The 13,408-nt window shown below is 43.0% G+C and overlaps 1 protein-coding gene across 1 annotated transcript in view; it reads left to right on the forward strand.

Moving 5' to 3' along the window:
* The window catches only part of LOC308114469 (contactin-associated protein-like 4), a gene marked incomplete at both ends in the record, with an annotated part of 106,206 nt that overhangs the window by 72,855 nt on the left and 19,943 nt on the right, over positions 1-13,408 (forward strand). The window contains 4 exons of the mRNA XM_080471350.1: positions 1,417-1,579; positions 3,381-3,508; positions 4,011-4,181; positions 4,886-5,104. Coding sequence (XP_080327476.1) covers positions 1,417-1,579; positions 3,381-3,508; positions 4,011-4,181; positions 4,886-5,104 — 681 coding nt within the window. The remainder of the gene's footprint in view (positions 1-1,416; positions 1,580-3,380; positions 3,509-4,010; positions 4,182-4,885; positions 5,105-13,408) is intronic.

Consider the following 13,408-nt stretch of genomic DNA (forward strand, 5'->3'; position numbering starts at 1 on the left):
ACACAGCAGCCAGAATGTGAAATACTCTTTTCAGGGGACGCCGTCCTCTGTATGAATACAATATATTCAGGGTTAGGAGTGAGAAAACGAGTCATGGAGTCATATTGAGAGATGAGAGATGGTGAGTCTTCCCATGCAATCACGAGTCCATCTTCAGACGCCAAGAGGCCTCAGGTCGACAAGCAGCGCTATGTTTTGAAAGTAGGAACACGCTCCACTGCATCCTAACAGCATATTGGATTATTTCTGATTTAGATTTCCCTTTAGGAATATTTAGATATTATCAAACTTTAGAGAGTTCTGGTGTTAATTTTCCCAAAATGTTAGTGCTGCTCTTTGAATTGCTACGGAAATATGTGCTGGTGTTGCAAAAAATAACACTATTAAAGTAATGACGGAGTAGTGGTGTCAAACATAAGGCCGGTGTGGCAAAAATGACCTGCAAGAGGCTCCGATCTGGTAAATCCACCAAGAAAACAGTAAAAATTTTAAAGAAAACATCGATTTTTATTTTTATTTTTTTTACAAATTCCTTAAGAGTACTGGAAACAACAACACGATGATGCTGCTACGAAAGCTAGCAAACTAGCATTAGCCTCAAAGTCTTGCTGTCAGGGTGAGTTTGTAAAAACACGCACAATGCAACAGTTATGGGAGGAGTTTTGGGGGGATATTTCACCGTATTTTCACAAGAAGATTTCATCTAAATTGGCTTTATGTCGGGATTGTTGTCATTTTCTGTGATAATTGTTTGGTTTTGTCCAAATGTAGACATTTCCATCACATTAACCGTGCGCCACCGTTGTTAATCAGGTGGTGACGATGTGAAGAAGATGAAAAAGGACTTCGCTCATGCCTTCTTGCGTGCACATAAAGATATTTATTTATAAGGTCGGGAGCATCAGAATTCACAGGCGATGGTGTAAGTCTGGGAGAGACCGCGCGGCAAATATCACGTCGAACAGCTAACGTCTATCCGTTATATACCTTTTCTGTCACACCCCGCCAGACCAGAGGGTCAGGATACATGGTTCCATTTAGGGGAAGGAATTCCATATCTAAACACCATTCCCTATCTGAATATTCTCTTCCCAAGGTCTCACACAGACTCGCTGTCAAAACAAGAAGAAAATGCTATACCTCGCCACAACAAAGAAAAGCGTCCCAGTTTCAAAGTTTAAAGGTTACTATGGCACAGTTTCTACCAGTACAGCCCACTCAAGATGGAATGTGGCTTTATGGGGCCGCAGAACTAAAATGAAAAGTTCATAACTGCTGTCCAGTAAAATGTGTGTGTGTGTGTGTGTGTGTGTGTGTGTGTGTGTGTGTGTGTGTGTGTGTGTGTGTGTGTGTGTGTGTGTGTGTGTGTGTGTGTGTGTGTGTGTGTGTGTGTGTGTGTGTGTGTGTGTGTTTCAGAGGGCTCCCCGTTCAGCTGGTGGCTCGGCGGTCCGGGTCCTGGACGTGTCCAGACTTACTGGGGCGGCGCTCAGCCCGGCAGCCAGCAGTGTGCCTGCGGCCTGCAGGGCGACTGCGTGGATCCAGAACATTACTGCAACTGCGACGCCGACCGCACGGAGTGGTACTGACCTTTGGCCTTTTTACCGTAAACACATGGCAACAACTGTACCGACTGACACCCTGCTCACCATCACTGGGCCTGATATACTGATATACTGATATACCCTATGAGCCTTTTAGAAACTGCATGCAGATAGGTTGCGCTTTTTGCGTGCATTTCAGAGGTGATGAAAAAAACAGGAGAATTCACATGAGGGATATGCGTACACTCGGCAATGTTTACGTTTCTGATGGAAACTGGATCGTTACGGTGTTAGTTTGCTTCAGCTTCACGGAAATTCGCTGCCGTCACGTTTTTTTTTTTTACAGGGAACTCATCAAACAAACCAGAGCAACTAAATCGGACTTCGCCAAAAAAAAAGAAATATAGAATGCCATATGAGTCACATAGAGCAAGCAGTGCAAAAAAATAAATAAAAGATATTAACAGCGTGAGTCCGATTTAAATACAACAAAGAATGAAGGTCAAAGGTTAAATATCTATCAGAAGGAGGCCAGGCAGTGATCGGAACGGCGTTTTTGGCAAGTTGTGATTGTTGAGATGAGTTGTGATTCTCCATCAAGTTTTAATAAGAACGTGGAGCCGACCAGCCTTCAGCAGCAACTCATGAAGTGTAAAGTTGAGAGTTGGTGTTGCTTGGAGGAGGCGCGCCGTGGTCTAAGCTCCGTGCATTGAGAAGCACCCGGCGTCGACTCGGTACGGGATGGAACTCGCTCCCCACGCCTATTCGCCGTGTGCGTTCGTCAAACTTCCCACCGCCGGCGCTGTTTTTTTCTACGGCCCGCTGTGAGAACACGCCACTCATTTCCAGGTCCCGGGTATGAATTCTCACCTGACAAGAAGACTGACGTGCAGATTATCAGAACGCGGGTGTTGAATGCACGGCGCCGCTCGCTCAGCTGTCGGACCGGGGAGCTCCTTCGGATCGGGCTGTCATTGAAATTGGCAGAGACTGACTGTCGGGTGTCAGGATGAATCTGATACCATCTGCCTGGAAAACTGTCCTGTGTGCAGAAAAATGTTGTGCCAGACTGTAACAAGAGCCGAGGAGTTGTTGTCTGGGTGTTGTGGAGCAAAGGAGCCTCATCAGCATCAAAGCTGTTAATTCAATTGTTTCTGTTTTTATCTTCATCTGTTTTTATCTTCATCTGCTTAAACCACTCGGATGATGCTTCTTTGTGTGTTTTCACTCGCCTGTATTCCTCCTTCGTGATAGTTTTTTTTATGTTTTATTAATCTGCCATCTTCATGTTGGTATTCTACGTTTACCTTCTTTTTTTTAAATCTATTTCATCTCCTCTACTTTTTCTTTCTCCTTCTGCTCCTTATTTTTCATATTTCCCTCATCATTTCCCTTTATTTTTCTTTGTTATAGTGTGTCTGTCTCTGCTATTTTTCCTCATTTTAAATTTCCCACCTCCTCCTCCTTCTTTCTATCCTTCCTTCCTTCACGTGGCCATAAGACTGTATAACCCCTCCTTGTATTACTTAGTGTCTGTTGTGTTTTTCTCTAAATTTCATTCTTTCTGTGCTTATATCAGTCACCATTAGGCCTGGTAAATATTGATAGTTAATTTTATTAAATAAATTTTATTAAATTTAATTTTAAAAAATTACTTTTATCCCATCGTATTTGATTTTTGAACTATCTATTCTATTTATTAAGATCTATCTTGTGAAAACCTCTGTGATTAAAGTATTTCTATTCTATTCTATATTATTCTATTCTGTTCTGTTCTGTTCTGTTCTGTTCTGTTCTGTTCTGTTCGATTCAATTCTATTTCTCTCTCATCTCATCCAGGACGGAAGATTCGGGCCTCCTGACCCACAAGCAGAGCCTGCCCGTCCGGTCCCTGGTGCTGGGTGACGTCCAGAGGCCGGGGTCCGAGGCGGCCTACAGGGTGGGGCCTCTGGTCTGTCGTGGAGACAGTAAGTCCACCCAGTGTTTGCTGGGTTCGATGAATTCTGTTCGAACTGATGGTGAGACCTCAGCGTGATGAATCGATAGCTCTAAGACGGCAGGATTTTGTTCTGTGCTTCGTTCCACCTGCCAGCTGTGTCAGGAGTTAATTATTCTCGGGGCGTGCGACTTCCTCAGATAAAAGCTAATTATCATTAGCTGAGCTGTTGCTAATGCATACTACCTTTTAGGTTTTCACGCTTTGATACTCGCGTCTCATTAAGTGCATTACGAGGTAAATCGAAGAAGCATGCTGCCTTTTCGTCTTCCAATTAATTGCAATTATAGCCTCTCTGCATCTAACCCTGGGGAGCGATGGATATGTGTTTGGCTTGATTAATCATGCGAGACTACGTAAGAAAAATCATGCGTGAGCTCATTAGGTGAACTCAGTGACTCGCGTGTTTCCTTTGCCATTTCCATTTAAAGGTCATGATGGAGGTTTTCAATTTATTTCCTTTTTTTCCCCAGAGAATTTCTGGAACGCAGCGTTTTTCGACAAGGAGACGTCGTACCTCCACTTTCCCACCTTCCACGGAGAGCTGAGCGCGGATATCTCCTTCCTGTTTAAGACCACGTCCTCCTTTGGGGTGTTCCTGGAAAACTTGGGCATCAAAGACTTCATCCGCATCGAACTAAGCTGTGAGCACTGCAGGAAGCTGGAGGGGGGAGATTTAATGTGGATTATGAGGATGTATCGGTGAAACCTTGAAGTCAAAGTGATAATCTGGATCTGGGCGCACAAACCCAGAGGTTACAGACATAATCTGTTAAAAAAAAAAAAAAAAAGTATTTTTCTTTTAATCCTCGAATTAGCAGACGTTGCATTACTCTTCACATGCAAAAAATTCAACTTCTAATATTTGATCTAGTGATCCAAGGCTTTTCAAACCCACAGGATTGCTTTGCTGTTCATTTTCGCCAGGTGTTCAATAAAAACCTCAAACTGGCTGCAGGTAGTTCGATTGCCGACGTGCAGCCGATAAGCCTCGGTTCTCGGTTGTGTTCACGGTCATGAAAAACCAGTAAAACTCTCCTAGAACAAACGAGGAAACCTTTTTAACTTGAGGGGTGTGTTGTTCAAAACAATACTTAAACTATTGACAACAGGGTGAAAGAGAATTTGGATGGATGGATGGATGGATGGACGGATGGATGGATGGGTGGATGGATGGATGGGTGGCTGGATGGATGGATGGATGGATGATTGGATGATTGACTTTGTGACTCCCGCATGCATTTGTAACATTACTTTTTTTTTTTCCATTGTGCTTTTTAAATGGTCTATAATCAAATTTAGGAAAACTCTTCACAAATTTTCATGTCCTTTCTTCTCTTCTTCCCAGCTCCCACGCAGGTTGTCTTCTCCTTCGACGTCGGTAACGGCCCGCTGGAGGTCCGGGTGGAGTCGAGCGTCCCGCTGAATGACAACCGGTGGCATCGGGTCCGAGCCGAGCGGAACGTGAAGGAGGCGACGCTCCGCCTGGACGACCTCCCCGTGGCCACGCAGGAGGCGCCAGCAGACGGCTACTTCCACCTGCAGCTCAACAGCCAGCTCTTCATCGGTGAGGAGCAGTTTGAGGAGTTCCGTCTTCGGTAGCAGCGTTTTTTTTTGGTTTTCGTGTCCCTTTTCTCTTTTTTTTCTCGGGAGAATTTCTTGGTCTTAATAAACACACCGGGCCACATGCGATGCCTTAGTATATATTTAATGTGCACATTTATCTTCTAAGACAATATCTTCTTTGTTCTCATGGGAGCAGTTCAGTTCAGTGTCTCTGTCTTCGCTCCGACTGAAGTCTGCAGCATAATTACAAAATCTACTCCTTTGGTTTTGCTCTTCCTCTGTGGTGTAACGCTTCGTCTCCCACTTAACTTCACATCAGACGTTGCTGTATGTGGGGTTGTGCAGTACGTTACTATTTCTATTATCTGTAGGCTTTCACATTGTGTTTGTATCTCATTATGATACTGGGCCAGATGAGAAAACATATATGTTTTTAGATGTTTGCAACATGTAGACTTCAGCTCACCTCACTGAGACAAATTTATGTCAAATTTGACAACAGACAAGCCTATAATTTGCATTTTCTGTTGCCAAAGTAATTAACCGGTCACTTGCTTGGCTGGACCTCGTTCAACAAAAGCTGATTAGTTTCTTTCTGTTACCGCTGCGAATGTTCCTCTTTCTCTCTGTGTTGCACAAAGGTCGATGCATTGAGAATTATGCTGTTAAGTGGCTCCCACACAATTTATCCATCAGTTATTGTGAGTTTATATTGATTTTGATGCCAGTTAGAGATATCTGTCGCCTTTAATGGAGCATGGATGCGTCAACATATTTCTATCTATGGAAGAGTGATTGTCATCAATGTTCTTTTTGAAGACGTATAATGTCGATCAAGAACACTATGAAAGTGACATTTCTTTATTTGCAGTTCTGTGGCATTATTTAACAAAGCTACTGGTAAAGTTGCCTGATGCATTAGAGTGCGGGATAGCCCTTATTTTACAATGTCAATACTTTAGCTTTACTTGTCATTTTAGACTTTTCAGCTTCCCTATTTTGCATTTTGTCCCTGGTTTTATCGCGTGCGCGTGTGTGTGTGTAATTGTCTGAGCATCTTCCAATGTCAACAATATGAAGCTCACAAACTGAATTTTTAGTTCAGTAACCTTTCTGAACACAAACGCAGTGAGAAGAGCTTCTGTATCTTCAAAATTGATTCCTGAGACTTTGAGTTTTTGTGTCAGGCTACATTTAATTCAATTTTCAGATCAGGAAACGGTGTCATTTGCATGAAATATAAACCTCTTGCAGATCTTTTTTTTTTTTTTTCCCTCAAAGTTAATGTTTCTTTCAGTTAAATATTTTTCAGCTCCTTTGAATTCTTTGCCCGGTTCACAGGCGTCAACACCCTTCAGATCGAAAGGTTTTAGGTGTGAATACAGCGACTCCAAAAAACAACAATAGACCCCAATCAAGTGATAAAGTCATCTTTATACTTCAATCGTTTCAGGAACTCATGTAGCAAAGCCATATCAAGTTGCTTCCCAAACTGATTCAAATCAGAATTATCTGAAACGTCTGGATCTAATTTTGCGGATTTTGAATGGTTCCTGTCAGGATACACTTATTTTTCGTGACCATTTCTGTGAATTACTTTACATTGATACCTGTTCCAGTGATCTGATTTGATAGTCTAACACAATACATACAACAGAACGCATCACATACAAGAGCACAGCAAGTTTTAACAGTGACAGACAAACTTCTGAGTAGACAGTTTGCACCAGTGACCACCAGACTTCTTCTCCATGGACACACGGTGCCGTCTGATCTAGATCTGACGTGTCGTAGCTGCCTATTACTCTCCCACCACTGCATGGAGCCGCTGCAGCTCCCTGGAGAACGTGGACATGGTCGATGCAGGCGTCGCCTGTAGATCAAACTGGTCCCAATGGTCCCAGCTACACTGAATCGTTGGGAGACACACAATAAAGCGATAGTGCATGTTCATCCTTCTGGAAACGGCTCTGAAGCTCCGGCCAGACGGGAACATCCCAGTGGCCATATTAGTGGTTTCTTCCAGGTCGTGGAACCAGGCCATACCTCACAGAAGAGGGTTTATTGACTCATACCATGAGTTGGAAATTCTAAACGAGACATCGGATCAAAATAAACCTTTTTTTCGAAGCAAAAGCAGCAAAGCTGATCTGACAAAATATATGATGAGTTCATGAGTTTATCTGAGCTAATGTGCCTGGTTGCTGCTGGGAGTAAACGAGGCTCTATCAATAATTGATCACATGTTCGAGGAAGTGCATTGCTTCGAGTTTTTACCTCAGTGTTGAACATCTCCTAGGTGTACAATCACTTCACGGACGCTATGCAGCTCTGGATGGTGGTAGTTTGGAATCTCATTGTTTTATTGAGTCTAAATGTGTTTCTATGGGTGGACTGACTCTAGAATAATCAAATAGTCTGTGGCTTGTAGTGACGCCGTGACTTTAATTGTAAACAAATGTAGCAGAATGGCGCTTTTGTTAAAAAGTAGATATTCAGGTTCCATTGAGACACAGGACCCGAAACAGGAACTCCAGGGAGAGATGTAGTTCACACAGTTTCTTCTCAGATTCCCAGAAAAGCAGGGTTTGGTTTTCGCAAACATGAACAAGGGAAATCCAAAACTTACAAATCCAGGCCAACACTGGATCTAGTGAGCACAGACGAAGTTACAGAAGTTAATTTGTGGCACAAGATGGAGGTCAGTTGACTGTGTGAAACACTGAGCAGGGAGCGTCTCCATGGCAACAGACGCTGATCTCCTGTGACCTCCGCCATGAGGTGCCTCTCTCACCCTCTTTATGTGGGCCATTTTTCCACAGATTTTTGGGATTTTATTCGTTAACGTTCCAAAATTTCGTCGATTAGTCCTTGGAGGACGACAAATCATCCCTGAAAATTCCGTGCAGTTCGGGTGAGTCGTTTTTGCGAGAAATCTGGCAAAATACATTCATGCGAGCCAATAAATATAGTATAAATAAATAAATTAGTACACGCAGACGAAAACATAACCTTCTCAGCCCAAAGTTTGTTGGCAAAGGTAATGATGTGCAGGAACTATCAAACTAACATCCATTTAGCATCACTCGGTGAAGATGAGTAGCTTTCAGTTACTGATCAAAGGCATATAAGGAATACAGCATAGCAATACCTGGTTGTTGAAAATGATTAAGCGATTAGTAGATGTACACACACACACACACGCACACACACACAGAAACACACGTGTATTTTTGACACAAGCAACATTAATCTGCCAGCTGCATGAATAATGCCGACCTCAGCAGATCTATTATACTGAGCTCCCACTACCACTTTATCTACAGCCCGTTCTTGACTGGGTGTGTTTTGCAAACAGTACAGTTACCAGGTTTTATCTCCTCCCACAAGGCCGGTACCTGCTGCAAAAAGAAAAGAAATGTACTGCATTAAAGTGTTTAACGGTTTTTGGCCACGTGCCACCGGCTGCTCAGCACTATCGAATATGGAAGTGCTGATGCAATGAATTCTGACCACTGGACAATAATCACACGCTATAAATAAGCACGCGGCAGTAAGCTGTGATTATGCATAAGGCGTAGCGTGATTTCTAGCAATGACAGTGTCTGAACAATAGTTAGGTTAATCTGAATCTGTGAGCTATTCGTGAAGCGGAACAGTAATTAAACACCTTCATCAATACCACAGCAGTGTCTGTCCAGTTCAACAACCTAAATGCTGTGCTTGACCTCTGAATCCCTCTCTGGATCTTCAAGAACAAAATTCATCATTTATTATGGGGTTTCATCCCTCTCTAAATATTCTCTAAGTTATTTCGTATCAGTAAACAAACAGGACGAACCGTCGATGAAGGCGGTGGCTGAAGCAGAGAAATCAAGGTGAATATTGACCAGCTGAGTGCATTCAGCCAATAGCGCCAGTCGATTATGGGTGTTGTTGGATGGAGGGAGATACTAAACACGCTGAATAAAATCCATTTGTTGCTGGGGGGGGGGGGGGGGGGGTGAACTGTAGCTGATCTCTGCTGACTGTGGGTGAAAGCAGAGTACAGGTCTGCAGTCTATTCAGCACAGACACACCGAGAGACATGCACACCACAACTGTAGAATAGTAGTGGTTTGTGCTCTCGCCTCACAGCGAGATGGTCATGGGTTCAAGTACAGCCCGGTGTGTTTCTGTGTGGAGTTTGCATGTTCTCTCCATATCTGGGGGTTTCCTCCCACAGTACAAAGACATGCATGAGAGGGTAACTGATGACAAGGATAAGGGCTTTTCTTTGTTTCTTTCCTTTCTTCTTTTTTGTTTTATGTGCAGCGGGAATGGTATGGACTAGCTAGAACCAGCAGATGGTGGTAGTGCAACCTCATGGATGCCAACTGTCGTTGAAGAAGAAGAAGAAGAAGAAGAAGCATCAGGGACAAAAAAGCTGCTGATAATAGAGAGAGGGAAACAGTCATCAGGGAGGACGAGAGTGGTGGCAAACAATGTAGCTCGGAGTAATGCAACTTTATGGATGCAAACTGCCATTAAATCCAAAAGTAAAAGATGGATGGATGGAAGGATGGATGGAGACTGTAGCCATAGAAAATAGAGAGAGAGAGAGAGAGAGAGAGAGAGAGAGAGAGAGAGAGAGAGAGAGAGAGAGAGAGAGAGAGAGAGAGAGAGGCTTATTTAGAGGAACATGTCTGAATCATTTATCCTTCATCAAGCTGAGTTTTGTTCAAGATTCTCACTTTCTGAGGCAAAACTGTGGCCCTGAAATCCAGTGGCGGACACGCCCAGTGCAGCGCTTTGAAGAAAACACTTAAAAATGAATATGTGATGGTCAAACAGGGCCCGCAACAGAGACAACAATGTGTTACACTTCTTTTCATTGGTGTGGGCAAAGTTCCCACGGTGGCTGCGCTTGTATTTCCCTCAGCAGCTTGTTAAGCGCGCCAGCAGCTCGGCTTCGGGGACGGCCATCTGTCAGTTGGACCGCCGCTTTCTGGTTCCCGCTCAAATGTCTTAACAAACACTGGAAGGATTGTGCTTCTCATTCATGGTCCCTAGACGAGGAATTCACATGACTTTCGCCAGATTTTAATCCAGCGTCATTATTTGTCCCACAAATACCTGCACGGCCGCCGTGACATCGGGCTCAGCGGTTTTTCATTGTGTTCCTGTAATTTGCATGTTTGCTGCTGAAATCATTGTAAGCAAGCGGACGTCAGCGTTCCTCCTCGGCTCATCTCACTTATCTTATTTTATTAAGATAAGTCTTTTTCCGTCTCCCGCTTCAGCCCTTTTCTATGACTTGACAAAACTCCCCTCAGTCGTAATCCTCACAGTAAAACATGGAGTTTATGGTTTGTGTGACTGTACTGCAGTATCCACACACACGTGCTATCCCACAGTATTCGTGTGCTCAGGAGCAGGTCGGCCCTCCCCGAAGACATTCAGGATGAATGTGGCTCCACAAGTCACGTTGGGGTATTTAAACATGCGAATCATCTCCCCACATGAATTGTATTGATTAGATTCGTTCCATTGTTTGTCTTGCAGGCTGCTGTGTTTGCATTATAAGCCGCTGTGTTGGTTTGTATAAAATTTATAAGCCATATTTCAGTCTTGGATGTATTTATGTGCCATAATCCTGCCTTGCTTTATAAGGCAGTGAATTCTATTGTTTTGATTAATAAGCCGTGTTATTGCCTCGCATGGATTTGTAATCCACACCACGCCGCCTGCTTTGTAGGTACTAAAAAAGCCAGACGCAGCTGTTTCAGTGGAGCTGAGGAGTGAATGCAGAAATCGTTGCCTTTGTGAAGGTTTATAAGCAATTGTTTTTTTTGCTTTGTGCGGACAGTTAAGCCCTTGTATATTCTCGCTGTACCCTGACTGAGGGTTTCATGCAGTTTTCTACTCCTCTGATGCGGCGGGGAGACGAAACATGGTCGTCTGCAGGGATTCTTCAGGACTCCTTTGATCGTCTCCTGACTTATCCCTCAAAACGCAGCCGTATCGACGTCACATTCTCCTGAAAAGTAGTCCAAGAACTTCGTTGATCAAGATTATGTTGTCCTCTGCGGCCGAGAATGTGCTGTGTGGAAGTTTTGATCTTAATGTCGGTAATTCTTCACATAACCGTAGCAAATAGAAACAGTCTGCCACCACTAATTTGTTTTCAACCATTTTTATAATGAAGGATTGTTTATGTTCAATGCTGCTCTAATTACCACCCCTTCTCATTTACTCCTAATAAATGCTCTCACATCTTTATTTTAATGTTATTGCAAACTCCAGCAGGGTAATTAAGGGAACAAGTCAGTCAAAGTGAGCAGGTACATTTCAGACTAATTAATAACCACAAATGTAAGTAAAAGATGTCTCTGCATACAAAATGTACTTAAATAACATTGCCGGGTCAAATGATCCACTTTTTAGCTGATTGCCTGATCAGATGTGGACATTTACAAAAAAGGAAATAAATGAACTCGGAATATGGGGATTATGTACGGATCATTTTTGTCAGCCACAGTGAAACTGCACAAAGCAGCAAGATTACAAGGGATACTTAGTGAAAACTCAAAACTTTCATTGTGTTTTGGGTGTCCATTTATACAACAACGTCACTCGGAGTCACTAAAAACTTAACTCTTAGAAAACACAGCTGCTTAGAATTCGCACTACGGCCATAGTAAATAGTTCTTCCACACATGCTCAGTAGCTTAACAATGACAACAATGTTTCCTCCAGACTGTCATGACTCCCAGGCCAGATTCTCCCGGGAATTGGTAGTTTTAGAGTTGACAGTCACTTTAAGAACAATCTAACTTCGTCTTCTGTCCATACGAATGTCCGTGTAATCGCCATTGTTAATGTTTATAGCATGTTGTTCTCACCACGCATGTGCGCGCGTGTGTGTGGTTTCATTACGGAAAAAATCGACAGCGCCAACTTGTGGCCCAACATGTAAGCTACATAATTTTTAGTGTTTCTGCACGCAAATAATGTGCTTTCACTTGTTGTGTAAACAGAGCCCTAAACCCGTCCTAATAAGGTGCATCAGCTCTTTATCTTCATCTATCACAAATTCAACAAATCTGGACCTTAAGATTAACATTCATTCATTCATTCATTTTCTTCCGCTTATCTGTTTCCGGATCGCAGGGGTGACAGTCTGAGCACTGTCACCCAGATCACAATGCACCATTTAAGAACCTTCCTGCAGGTGGTGAGCCCACGGGAAGGTGGCGCCCGGCGTGGGACATGAACCCACTACCCTGAGATTGTGAGTCTCATGCTCTCCCAACTGAGCTAGCCGGGGGACTTTAAGATTAACAGTTAAATAATAATTATTCCCAATATAAATTACTTATCTGTTGATTTCAAGTAAATTCTACTATTAACTTGTGAGCAAGGCTCGAGTACGTTGATTCTCAAAATGTGGTTCGCATCAAGTTTAAGCATGGAAAGTTCATCCATCCAACTTCTATAACATTTATATCCTGGACGAAGGTCTCAAGTCCATCACAGGGCAAACAGACAGAGACAGACAACCACACACACTCACGTCCACACCAAGAGGCGATTTAGAGTCACCAATTAAACTTATGCATGTGTTTAGACTATGTGAGGCAACCCACACACACTGGGAGAACATGCAATCTCCACACAGAAAGGCATGGCCATTTTTAGAACCGGTGGCCTTCTCGCTGTGAGACAAGAGTGTTAACCACTGCTCCACTATGCGGCTCCGCACAAGTTTTTTTTTTTTTTTTTTTTATAAATTTTTAAATATCTGATGGTGAAAGAAAGCTGTATTAACTTATTTTAGTTTTGTCTTTTTATTATTTTTGACAGAAAAAAAATAATCCATCATGCAATGAGATTGGTCATAATGGTGGTACTTGGAGAGCTCAACATTTTCACACGGTTTATGTTGTCCAGTGATGTAATGTATGGCTGGTACCAATTGAGAAAGTCTGAGAGCTGAAAACGTGAATAGTTGGTGAATAAGTGAAATCACCTTGTTATCTATTTTCCTAAATGCAACAGCTGCACCCACCTCTGCATATGTGCCGTCTTTAGTGATTGATCTGACAGCTTAAATCAGGCCGCGATATTTCATCAGTATTTTATGACGATACTCTGATTTCACGTTAAGACTTTAAACTCCTCGGCGCTGAGGGCGTCGAGTCAGACGTGTGGTTGAACGCTACATTTGCTTTCAGTGTTTTTGCTTGATGTGTGGAGTTGAACACGCATCGCCTCCATGACCACTTTGATCTCCACTTTACCAATTAATTCCTGTTCCCTCTTA

The sequence above is a fragment of the Lipophrys pholis genome (genome assembly GCF_963383615.2).
Source record: "Lipophrys pholis genome assembly, chromosome: 1".
Classification (NCBI taxonomy): Eukaryota; Metazoa; Chordata; class Actinopteri; order Blenniiformes; family Blenniidae; genus Lipophrys; species Lipophrys pholis.